This window comes from Tenrec ecaudatus, chromosome 8, assembly GCF_050624435.1.
Source record: "Tenrec ecaudatus isolate mTenEca1 chromosome 8, mTenEca1.hap1, whole genome shotgun sequence".
Classification (NCBI taxonomy): domain Eukaryota; kingdom Metazoa; phylum Chordata; class Mammalia; order Afrosoricida; family Tenrecidae; genus Tenrec; species Tenrec ecaudatus.
Window position 1 is genome coordinate 109067987 of NC_134537.1, and position 13106 is coordinate 109081092.

General features: G+C 40.3%; 1 protein-coding gene and 1 pseudogene across 3 annotated transcripts in view; both read right to left on the bottom strand.

The window, feature by feature from the left end:
• Positions 1-13106, bottom strand: part of WRN (WRN RecQ like helicase) — a 156117-nt gene that overhangs the window by 33847 nt on the left and 109164 nt on the right. For all 3 annotated transcript variants that reach the window (XM_075556718.1, XM_075556716.1, XM_075556717.1), the window contains exons 24-27: positions 6316-6486; positions 6144-6238; positions 3756-3831; positions 2177-2250 (exon numbers count right to left, since the gene is read on the bottom strand). In XM_075556718.1, the coding sequence (XP_075412833.1) occupies positions 2177-2250; positions 3756-3831; positions 6144-6238; positions 6316-6486 (416 nt within the window). The remainder of the gene's footprint in view (positions 1-2176; positions 2251-3755; positions 3832-6143; positions 6239-6315; positions 6487-13106) is intronic.
• LOC142455118 (phosphoglycerate kinase 1-like) lies at positions 8257-12615 on the bottom strand (annotated as a pseudogene).

The window sequence follows — 13106 nt, forward strand, 5'->3', positions numbered from 1 at the left end:
ATATAAACACCACCCCTGTAGCCTGGGGCGCGACTCCCTCGGCCCAGACACTGTGGACTGGGCCATGGGACTTTGCCCAGGCTGGGTTTTTCTCCCCAGTAAAGCCTGTTTGCTCTAATTCGACTAATTTGGTCTCTGGCGCCTCTCAACTACCTTACAGACAGAATGGCCAACACAAAATGTATTCCTATTCACTTTGGGGGGCGGGAAATGTGGCAGATGGGATGAAGAACAAACTTGATTGATTTTGAAGAAATGTTTACTGATTTCTCTGTTGCTAGAGTTCACAACTACACCGTAGGATTTCATTTTCACAGTTATAAATTTCACAACTAAAATAAATAGCAAGAGGAAAGGCAAATCCAGTTCAAAGAATAAGGTAACTAGTGGAAATTATATATTTGATTTAAATTATGTTTACCTTTGAAGATATGCAAATCTTTCAGCTACTGTACTATACGGAAGGTTATATTTGAAATTATTTTACAAGGAAGCTATACTAGCAAAATTTTGGGTGATATTGCTTAATCAGAAATATAACAAATTTTCTTTTAAAATATTTTGTTTGAACACAATTATAAATGCACAGAAGTTGGGAGAGAAAAAAAAGCTTTGATAAAAGTTTCTGATAAACTACAATACTGTATCCATGACACAAAACTCCTGTATATTACTAAAGAAACACTATGAGAATAAGAAAGAGTCCTTAAAAAATTTTAAGGAGGTAAGTAAAATTAAAAGCCAAGCAAAAAGGAAAAAAAATTATTGCTACTAGAGAACATAAAATAGTGGTGGCTATAACAACATACTGTTTGGGCTTACCATATATACTGGAGTATAAGCCGACCTGAGTCTCAGTCAAGGCACCCAATTTTACCACAAAAACTGCATTAAAAATGTGCAGAAAACCTCAGCTTATACACAGGTATATACAGTAGTCATATATAATAACTGCATTATGTAGGAAATCTAAGCCCGGCATCCTCAAGTTATGGCCCGCAGGTCACCTGCGGCCCGCCAAGGACATTTATCCAGCCCGCCGGGTGTTTTTGCCCCATTTGTTTTTTTTACTTCAAAATAAGATATGTGCAGTGTGCATAAGAATTTGTTCATAGTTTTTTTTAAAACTATAGTCTGGCCCTCCAACGGGTCTGAGGGACAGTGAACTGGCCTCTTGTTTAAAACGTTTGAGGACCTCTGATCTAAGCTATCATAATTTCTTACAAGTACTACTGCAATAGCCTGTACTTCTTTTTTCTTAATAACAGTTTCATTTTTCTTTAACCTATATCATCCAGTCAGAGGAATCAATCAAGTGTTGGCAAACTAGAGCCCCAAGGCCAAATCCATCTCTTTTTGGCAAGAACTATAAATTGTTAAAATAAATAAAAGAACATTGCATATCATATGAAAGGTATATAAAATTCAGTATCAATAAATAAAATGTTACTGAACATACTTATGTGCATATATTTATATATTGTTTATGGCTGCTTTTTATGTACAACAGGGCAAAATAGTTTTATCAGAGACCATATGGCCTATGATACCTAAAATATGCACTATCTGGCCCTATACCAGAAAATGTTCTTCAACCCCTGTACTGTATGACAGATTTAATCACTCTTCTATTTAAAACCTGTCTCTAGCTCCAAACTGCATCATCACGTATGATGCTATTTCATTCTTCAGTCTTAAAGTTCACCACTCCATTGCATCCTAGTACTACATCGTCTCCAGCACTCTGTGAGAGGTTCGCAGCAATGAGTCCCTCCTATTTCTAGGTGTCCACATGTATGTAGGCCAGTAAGTAGTTGCTCAGAGAATGCCCTCCCTTCACCTTACCAGTGTTTCAGTCTGTGGCACAGGGGGCCACTGTGAGTGAGAACCAACTGGATGGTGCGCGATAGCAATAACTCACAGGTTTTATAAGAGTGAAGAGAGATAATACACGCAAGATGCCTAGTACTTAACCCAGAGCCTGATATGCAACAATGCTCATTAAGTGTTAGCTATGAACTTAAAATTAAAGTGTTAAGTTTGTTAATTGATATTAATTCTGTCACTTCATAGGACTCTATCAATGAAGTAGCCTAATTGAGCTGAGTTATTTTATTTTTAGGGGGAAAACTGCTGTTGCTGTGCGTAGAGAAAATCAACAGAATGAACTCTTTACCTTTTTTTAGGAGCGTTATCTCCAGAAGGTTTTCTATGAAACGCTTTGTAAGAATACATCTTCTCCAAATCATACTGTTTTGGAATACATAAAAATCCATTAAAAACATGAAATATTAAAGTTTCAAAGAACTCTTTCAAGTATGAAGGAAGCAAAAGACAAAGTTCATAATAACATTTTCTCTTTGATCAACCAAGTTCTCAAATATATCACCTGAAAATGAACTCTTGAAATATCCACTTCTAAGCTTTTAAAAGCAGGTAAAATGTAACCTAATATCTATTCCTCTCAAATCTACAAAGAATGTTCTAAGACACAGCAGGAGCCAAAGTTATAAAAATTATCCAATTATGTTCTGCATGCTGCATTTAATAAACTTGAAAAAAAACACCCAAAACAGGAAATGAGCACATTTTTTCATTACACAAGTGTCCTACCTTATGTTGGCCTATGAGTATGAATTTAATCTGTATTGCTATTTAAAATGCAAGAAAGTATGTGTGTGACTCAAGAACAATTAGTTCTTCCATCATGGCCCTGCTCAATCGTCACCCTCAGAAAGGGACCCCTGAAGATATGGGTGCTATAGCAAAATGGGGGAAAGGAATTAGATGGTGCCTGGCTATCAGATGAAACAGTATCTGGAGTCTTAACGGCTTGCCTCCAAACAAGCAGATACCTAAGCGAGGTGTCAACTAAGTCCACATGGAAAAAAACACACCATCATGAGTCACCGAAGGATTATAAATAATATAATTTGAAACTGAAGGAGGAATTAGTATCGGGCCCTAAGTCATGAAAATCCGATTTGCAGAAGGCCCTGGATGACAGCGGGAGCCCAAGATTCACCATGGGAGCCACACAGGAAACAAGCCTCCAGAGACCTCCCTCTCTCCACAATGGGGGGCTGGGAGGAACGGGACTGCTAAACAGAGGGCACTGGAGAGATACGTATAGATTTTGTTTGTTCATATTACAGAGCATCTCAGAGGTGCCGTCAGAGAGCACCCTCTTGAAGTGGTGTTATGTTTTACTGTTTTTCGATATATGAAACTCAGGACTGATGAAGCTATAGGGGCAGAAAATAATAGAAGAGGGTTTTGTGGGGTGAGGGGTACAGTGTTGGTGGTGGGGGGTAAAAGGGAGACAATGTAAAGAAGTCCAAGAAGAAAAACAATGTTTGGAAAGTGATTGTGGGAGCAATTGTACAATTCTGCTTGATGTGACTGAACTATGGAATGATATGATATATTGCATTAGCAATAATTTTTTAAAAGAAAGTGTGTGTGTGTGTGTGTGTATATAATTTTAATGAGAGCATTTAGGAATCAAACTTACTTTTTAAATTATATTATCACAACATAAAAACTTCATGCCAAAAATGACAATAGGTTTTCACATACCAGAACTACATACCTCATAGTTTATACTGTTTATATCACATCTCTTTCCAAATTTAAGTTTTGTTATATATGCCAATTTACTCTTTCATTGGAAGGGAATCAAAACATGGAAGTTAAAAACAACAGCTACATCAATAAAGACTGAAACGAATAAGAACCACTTCTTTAAAACCAACCTGCTTTTCTGCAGTTAATTCAATTGGTACTTGATTAGAGGAATACTGTGCAGTGGTGGAGGACATAGTTTTAAAACTGAAAAATAATAAGGTTAAATTATCTCACATGCTGAAATACAATGATCTGGTCCATGATTCTTCATATCCCCAATCCCAGAAAGGGAGGTGAGATTTAGTATCTTTATAAGGCTGTAAATTTTTTTAACTGATTCTTTCTAGAAAAACCTCTGCAAGGTTTAAGATCTTAACAGGAAGAAACTGATAAATGATCAATAATATATCAAAGTACTTAAAAGTGCATAATAAGCATATTCCTTTGCATATATCAGGGGAAATGTCGTTTCTTCCTTAAGGATCTCAACACTGCTTCTACAATTAATGGGGAAAGGCTTTGAAATACTATGGCAAGCTATAGCATTTAAACTTTCTTAATCAAGAAAGCAATCTGTATCTTTCTCTCACTGACTTGATGTCCAAACTAATACAAAAACATTTCTTTCTTGATCTGTGTGGTATCTGCAAACTGCTAATATAGGCTGAATTATGTTTCTTTAAAACTCTAGAATTTTAAAAAATAAAAGAAGTTTATTGTGATAAGAGTTGTATGAGCCCCTAATAAAATGTTTTTTAAAAAAGAAGTTTGAACCAGTCTGGATGTGCCACAATCGTGGAAAACAGCATGGTGCTACGTCAAACTGGGAATTGAAATTTCATTACTTCTGCTGGGCAAACGCTCTAGAGAAGTGAGAGCTATCGCGTGAACAGGCACCTGCGCTCCCATGCTCATCGCAGCAAACAGCCCAAATGCCACAGTACACAAGTAGGCAAAGAAATTTTAGTACATACACAATGGATACTATTCATAGCAGAAAAATGATGACACTGCAAAACCCCTCTTGATATGGACAGACCTGGAGAACAGCATGCTAAGTGGTTAGTCAATTATAAAGGGCAGTTATGGTATGAAGCTACTATATAAAAGATAAACCTACACAAAGTCTTGAATACCAAAGGGCACACACTTTGGAAGTTCCCTAGGGAAGGAGAATAGGGATGGGAAGATGAAGTAATGGACTAGAAGGTCGGCAGGCATTGACTGCTTTGGGTGACAGGGAGGAAGGAGGAGAGAAATCAAGGGAGCAGTTGGGATTGAATGCTAAAGAGGGGCTGATGAGTGGTTGGCACTGTTGATCACAGAGCTGATGGTCTGGAATGTTACCCACCTAATCTAATTCATAATAAAAGATTCCTTAAAACTCGGCCTCAGGAAGTGAACACACACGGGTACTATAGCAGAGCACGGTGAAGAAATTATAGACTGTGCCCAGCTTTCAGATAAAACAGCATCTGGGGACCTAAAGGCTTGTTTTTAAACAAGCAGCTATCCAAGTGAGATGTCACCTAAGTCCACATGGAAAAGGCGCACCAACATCAGTAACTGAAGGATTGTAAATCCTACCATCTGAAGGCAAAGGAAGGAATAGTATCAAAGCCTAAATTGAGAGACTCTGCTTGGCAGAGGCTATGGAATGTCCACGGGATCTCAAGAGACATTTGTGAGATCGACACAGGAAATAAGCCTCTGGTGATTTCCCTCTATCCATAATGGAGGGATGGGAATAAGCTGATCACCAACGGACTCCACTGCAGGGATGACTGTAGATCGGAAGGATAAAGCTGACTTGACGGAACAAAACCTTGCCAGCTGATCCCCACCCATCTGATACATGTTGGGCCTGCTCTGGTTTTCAACATTTTCAGCATTTTGGTTGTGCCCCATCCACCCCCCTTCTCAAATTGGGGTTTATTATCTTTGATATATATATGTCATTTGAGGAGCCCTCTTGAACTTGTTATATGTTTTTCAGTATATGAAACCCAGGATTGAGGAACCTAGAGACAGCAAGTAAAATACGGGTGCCTGGGATGGGGAGGTGCGGGGAGGGGGGTTACTATGGGGAAAGGAGGGATAAAGGAGCTGAGATCAAGAAGGAAGAAAGTGTTTTGTGGTAGCAATCGTACAATAATTCTTGATGTGACTGAACTATGGAATGATATGATACCTGTATTAGCTCCTAAAAAATGTTTTGAAAAAAATTCATTGAAGAAGAAAGGTCTGGAGCTGAATCAGCCCTGTATTAGAGTACTCAAGCATTTAAGATAGAAATGTAGTGTTCCCAAGAAGAGGGGGTTAGGAAAGAAGGAATACAAAAAGGGCCCACCAGGCGTGAGCGGCATGTGATGGCACATTGAGGGGACTGCCTGGAGGAAGCGAAACAACATGCATATGGAACAGTGAATGAAAACCTGATGATCTGGTCTGTAAACCTTTACCCAGTTCACACTAAAAAATGAAAACAAACAAACCAAAAACCCTGAAAACTGAACCTTGGCAGAAGAAACTTCCTTGGACACAGTTCTTCATTAGCTTGAAGAATAAGACTTGGAGATTTTTCACTAGATTTCTTAAGCCAATTTCTACCCTGTGAAAAACAAGAAGAATCTTTTAACACACAGTAAGAAAACATAAGTCAAACGGGCAGAACTTTACAATACTTACCTTTTTTGTAAGGGTGCAAATTTTTACAAATTTTCTAGACCCAGAAACTTCTGCCAAGAATGCCTCGGCTAGGAGGTGACGAGCGAGAGCCCTCCACCAGCCCTCCGGGTGGGCCTTGCCAGCGCCAAAAAACCGGTGGCTGCGAAATTCATCTTCAAGACGCTGAGAATTCTGAGATGAGAACTAAAATCAGTATGTAAAAGTCCATACTCAACCCCTTAAGTTTGCAGCTTTAAAAATGTGCCATTTTAAAAATACTGATCCTGGTTGCTTACCTCATAAGTAAAAATAGCTAAGAGTTTTTAAAAGTTCATGAAAAATAGAAATGAAAGATAGCGAATTTTTTCCACTGCTTTTACATCCCTATGTGTGCATTTGTGTATACATATGAACCCATTCCTGTGGGTCAGACACAACCTCACTTGCTGAAAGCGAGGAGGACTGAAGCACTTACTGAAGAAGATCAAGGATTGCAGCCTTCAGTAGGGATCACAACTCAGTGTGTCACAAAGACCCAAACCCTTGCAACTGGATCAATCGGTTACACAATGATAAATGAAGACTGAAGTTTTCGAGGATGTTGTCTTGCTTAGAATAGTAATTATTACTCAGGAAAGCAGTAGTCAATAGTGAAAAGATGCATTGAATTCGGTAAATCTGCTTCAAAAGACCTCATTAGAGTGCTAAAAAGCAGGAAAGTGACTAGAGGACAAAAGTGCACGTGAACCAAGCAGCCATGGTATTTTCATTTGCTTCATATGCATGTGAGAGGTAGACAGCAAATAAGGAAGACTGTAGAAGAATTGATGCATTTGAATTGTGAGGCTGGAGAAGAATATTGAAATTACCACAGACAGCCAAAATAACCAACAGATCTGTCTTGGAAGAAGTATAGCTAGAATGCTCCTTAGGGGCAAGGATCATGAGACTTCATCTCACATACTTTGGACAAGTGGTCCGAAGAGACCAGTCCCTGGAGAAGGACATCATGCTTGGGAAAGTAAAGGGCAGCAAAAAGGAGGAAGGTCCTCAAATAGACGACTGCCCACAGTGGCTTCAACACGGGCACATGCAGGGGAACGACGGTGAGGACTGCGTAGGCCCAGGCTGTGTTTGGTCTTGCTGTGCACGGGGTCATTATGGATCAGGACTGACTCACTGGTACCTAACAACAACCATGTCTAAAGTTCTGGTTTGCAAAAATATTAAATTAAGGTGATCTTTCACACACAAAAAATTAGGCTACGTTCCCATTGGAGAGATAGCAGTACCTAGATAAAATGTTTGCAATACAGGCTTCTGATAAGTCTATCATAAGTAAGCTAGTTAACAGTGTGTAAAATGCTTGATAGTAAATCTTAAACATAAAGACAGAAATGATTTTTTGAAAAATTAAAGTAACTAAGTACAAGGGGACTTCAAAAAATCACTATATTTTACTATCTTTTAAATTCCATTTTTTTCATGATATAAACCTTAGTATCATAATAATGCTATTTGCAAAAATGTTAACAAGATATAAACAAATATAAACTCCCTCATATGAAGTGGGACATTTTGCTTGTTAACAATTGCTGCCTATGTTAACATGACTGCTGGTTAATCTGATAAACTAGCAAACCAATTGTCATCTGGTCAAATCCAATTGACAGTGACCCTACAGGACCGAGTGGATTGCTCCTGAGGGTTTCCAAGGCCAAATCTCTACGGGATCACACAGCTTTGTCCCAAGGAACCACTGGCAGGCTGGAACTGTCAACTCTGCAACTAGCGGCCCAGCGCCGAGCCCACTGTCCCACCAGGGATCTCTATCTTTGATTAGAATGTTTAAAAGAAAACATCATAGATTTTCAAAGCTGGAAGATACATTGGAGCTCTATGATCTATCGACCTATAGTAGTAATTTTAACTCATACTATCCAAAATAACCATAGCTCAAAGATGTGAAGTTCCATCAGGCAAGTATGCTAGCACTAGTTAGTTGCCACTGACTCTATTCCAACTCATGATGACCTCATGTGTGATCAGACAAGATCTTTATTCCATAGGGCTTGTCCATGGAAACAGGCAGCAAGCCCTTTCTTTCAAGGTGTAGACGTGAGCCGCCAAACTTTCAGTTGGCAGACAAGGAAGGGCATTAACTACTTGCACAACCCAGGGACACTATTTATAACAGAGCAGCGATGAAAGCACAGGGTTCCTGACTGTTCTACTCTTTTTTGTCATTCCACGGATGCAAATACATATATTATTAGACACACACATGCATCGTTTTAACTGTAGGCAATCCATCTTCTAGAGTAATTATATTGAAGTCATATTTCTTATACTTACTAACATTTTTACCTGTGTAAATCATTTATCTGTGCTGCATTTTCTCATCTGCTATTTAAAAATGGGTGAAAAAGCCGTTGCCGTCTAGTCTGTCTAACTGATAGCAATCCCCTAAAAGGACAGAGTAGAACTGTCCCACAAGGTCTCCAAAGCTGTGGTCGGTACGGAAGCTGCTCTGCATCTGTCTCCTGAAGACTGGCTGCTAGATTGAAGCACTGAACATGTGCTGAACCACGGCACCACCAGGACTCCTTTCATCAACAGATGTAGTTATAAGTCTCACCCTCTTAGAGTTATCATAAAGATTCAATGAGTAATCAGGAAGTAACCTGTCTCAATAATAGTAACTAACTTTGTATTAGCTAATAGCTGATCCTTTTACTCAACCTGACTATCCAAACCTACAAGTAAAGTTATGGCTTAACATCTAGTTGGTTTTCCCTGGACACTTGTTTATGGCTCTCTACATCTGCTAGGGACTTACCTCTGTAGGAAGATACTCTATTGCTTGCATACTAATAACATCAAAGATATTACGTTTCTTAACCAGCACTTACTAACTCCCTATACACTAACAATTGCTTCACTCTCCCTTTCATAAGCAGAAAAATCCTGAAGTGAATGAACATATTTACTAGTCTGAAGCAATAAGATTCTTTCTGATCAGTAGAGAGCTATTATCCTTTCCTCTCATGATCAATAACCATTGTGAAAATTCTGTACTGTGTGGGTAAATTTACATTGTCTTGTTCCTATGGCAACCATGATGTCCAAAATGAAATAGCAATGCTCTTTGATACTATCTTTCTCTTAAAGCAATTCCCCTATCAACTAGAAATTGCAAATTAATGGAGTGATAATTTTTTAAAAACAGAATACAATAAAGATTTTCAGTAACATATTTAATGATTCCTCACACTGAGCAAGGTTTTCTTTCATTAATTGCTAATGTTCAATGTACTCTGATTAACTCCAATGTCCAGGTTAACCCACTTGTCTGGGATGAGAATGTTGCTCTAGAAAATAAAGGACCTGGGCATTGATTTTAAGGATGGCACAATTCTACACCACCAATATACAGACACATGTGCACACGGGCTCACATCCCTTAACAACCACAAATCTTCATTCTAGGATCTCTAGACTACTCAGTCTAGAAATACAAATATAAAAACTGTGTGTAAACAGTGTACACATAATAAAAAAGCGCTAGCCTAGTAGACATGAAAGCTGTTTTCTCATCCTCACTGGGGCAGAAAGGAACAGTACAAGTAGCATCTAGAGCAGCGGTCCTCAACCCCTTTGGGGGTTCAACGACCCTCTCACTGGGGTCGCCCAATTCCCAACAGTAGCAAAATTACAGTTATGAAGTAGCAACAAAAATCATTTTATGGTTGGGGGATGACCACAACATGAGGAACTATATGAAAGGGTCACGGCATTAGGAAGGTTGAAAATCACTGCTCTCTATAAAATCATATCACATGCAAAAAGCGAGTCTCTTTTCTTCTTTGTCCAATTGTATCCCCTTGATATCTTTCTGTTGTCTAATGGTGCTGGCTAAGGGTCACGGCATTAGGAAGGTTGAGAACCACTGATTAGAGTGACCCACTGTGAGTTTCCAAGGCTGTTAACTCTTTTTTCCCCCAGTTTAAATGGACAACTTTATTGTTCCTTTAACAGATCATCAACTTGTTCCCCTACCTAACACTGGAGCTTCATCATCTTTCCATGCCAGTAATGAAACGGCAGCAAAGCTAACGGGAGTAAGCTGCTTCTAGCGGACTAACACAGCCTACTTTAAGTGGTGAAATATAAATACACACCTAGAAAGCACAACGGGTTAGCCACTACAAATTTAAATGGAACTTGAACAATGTGGGAAAAGCCAAGGTGTGGTAAAGATGAGCTGAGGTTCTGTGCATCAGTTATGGGTTCCTGGTGCTTCATCTCTCGGCACTGGCTGAATCTTGACATGGGAGACGAATTTCGCTAATACCAAGAGGAGTTAAGAGAGAAAGCACTCAGTTGCCAGGACTGTACAGGAACCAAGGGCCGGCGAACACTGAACACTGCTGAGAGCATCCACCCCAGGAAGGACTTTCCCTTCCAGGAGCTCCAGACTAGCACCACCCCCAGTGCTCAAGTGGCTGACTCTGTCCTCAGTGTTCCATTTGGCACAGCAAGTGGAAGTGTCTCCACCACCTATGATGGCGATGCAGCCCCTGGACGTGGCTTTGACCACCTCATCCATGAGAGCTTTGGTTCCCCGGGCAAAAGCTTCCCATTCAAATGCCCCCACCGGTCCATTCCGCACAATCTGCTTAGTCCAACAGCCTCAGCAGACTTCTTGCTGCTCTCAGGAGCAGAGTCCAAGCCCATCCATCCAGCAGGTATGCCGAGGCCACGATGGCTTGGCCAGTCTCGGCATTCTCCTCCAACTTGTCAGCAGTGACAAAGTCAACAGGTAAGGTAATCTTCACGCCATCCTTCTCCACTTTGGACATTAGGTCCTTGACCATCTTCGCTCCCTCTTCATCAGAGAAGTGCCAATCTCCATGTTATTGAGCACTTTAAGGAAGGTAAAAGCCATTCCACAGCCAATAAATCATCTCATTAACTTTATCCAGCATATTATTGATCAGTCGGATCTTATCTGCAACTTTAGCTCCGCCCAGGATAGCCAGGAAGGGTTTCTCTGGGCTCTCCGGGGCCTTGGCAAAGTAATTCAGCTCCTTCTTCATCAAGAAACCACCAGCCTTCTGTGGCAGATTCACTCCCACCATGGAACTGTGAGCACGATGTGCAGGGCCAAAAGCATCATTGACAGACATCCCGAGCATGCTAAGGGAAGCCTGGAAGGCTTCTACATCAGCTGGCTTGGCTTTACCTTGCTCCCAGGAGCATCTTTTCCCTTCCCTCCTTCCTCTACATGAAAGCGGACCCAGCCGCTTCATCAGCACAGGCTTTCTCCACCTCTGGGCCCACGCAGTCCTTCAAGAAAACAACATCCTTGCCCAGCAAAGATGGCAGCTCTACAGCAGCAGGCTCTAAGGAGCATTTGGCAGGCATGGAGATGCCATCTGAGCGGCCAGGTGGCTCCTAAGAACAACTGACTTGGCTCCATTGTCCAAGCAGAACTTGATGCTTGGGATGGCAGCCTTGATCCTCTGGTTGTTTGTTATCTGGTTATTCTGCATAGGAACAGTAAAGTCCACTCTCATGACCACCCGCTTCCCTTTCACATCCAGCTTGTCCAGAATAACCTTGTTAGAAAGAGACATCTTGGCAATACAGCAGTGGCGAGTGGCATGGAGCTAGGAAGCGGCAGCGCCCCGGCTGTTAACTCTTAACCGCAGTAGAAAGCCCAGTCTTTCTCCCACAGAGATGCTGCTGGTTTCAAACTGCCAACCATGCAGATCGTAGCCCAACGTGCAACCACTAAGCCACCAGAGCTCCCAATTCCATGCATAATATGGTGCCTTATACCAAACAATTTTCAATTAACTACTGTACCAATTATAAAGCTTAACTCAAGAAGTTGTAAATCCCTATCTTCTTAAAAGAATAAAACAAGTCCACAGCTTTTGTTAAACTTTTTTTAAATTAATTTTTCCCCATGTCTTCCAATTGTTAAAAGCCAAAGACAGTCCCCATTACTTCAGGGTGTGAGAAAGTCGTTCCTTGAGCTGATAGTCTGTGTGCATGATTTTAACAAAGAAATAAAGTAGTAATTATCTCTAGCAGTTTATCTCACTCCAATGAAATCGTTTTGTCCAAAATATTAAATGGACAAAATCTTGTTAGCTAGTTTGATAATTATGAAAGATGCTTAACATTACCAGCAGTTTCCATGGCTGCCTAAAGTCAAAGTACCTTTCAAAAGTTTATCTAATTCTGAAACCATGATAATATTTAGTACTTTGAGTATCTAAACAGGAAAAAAGTTTCATTTAATCTCCAGGTCACACCAATTAATGGCTGCCCTTCTGTTTTACAATCTATAAAATTAAAATTGTTGCATATCTTATCACATATTTATACAAGACTATACTTTTAAATGGTGTGCAAAATACTGAGATTCTGGAATAAGATATATCATAATTTATACCATTTAGAATACTCTAGTGTAAGAAGAGAGAATCGTGTGCTGTTGTAACAACATTTGTTAAACATTTATATATCTTATCTCTTTAAAAAGCAGGCCTGCAAGTGTCGGCCACTGGAGATCCCTTCATAGAGGGGTTTAGGAGAGGAGATGGGTCAGTCAGGGTGCAAGGTAGTACCGACGAAGAGCACAGCTTTCCCCCAGATCCTGGATGCTTCCTCCCCCCAACTACCATGATCCGAATTCTACCTTGCAGGGCTGGATAGGGCAGAGGTTGTACACTGGTCCATATGAGGGCTGGAGGCACAGGGAATCTAGGGTGGATGATACCTTCAGGACCAAGGGTGTG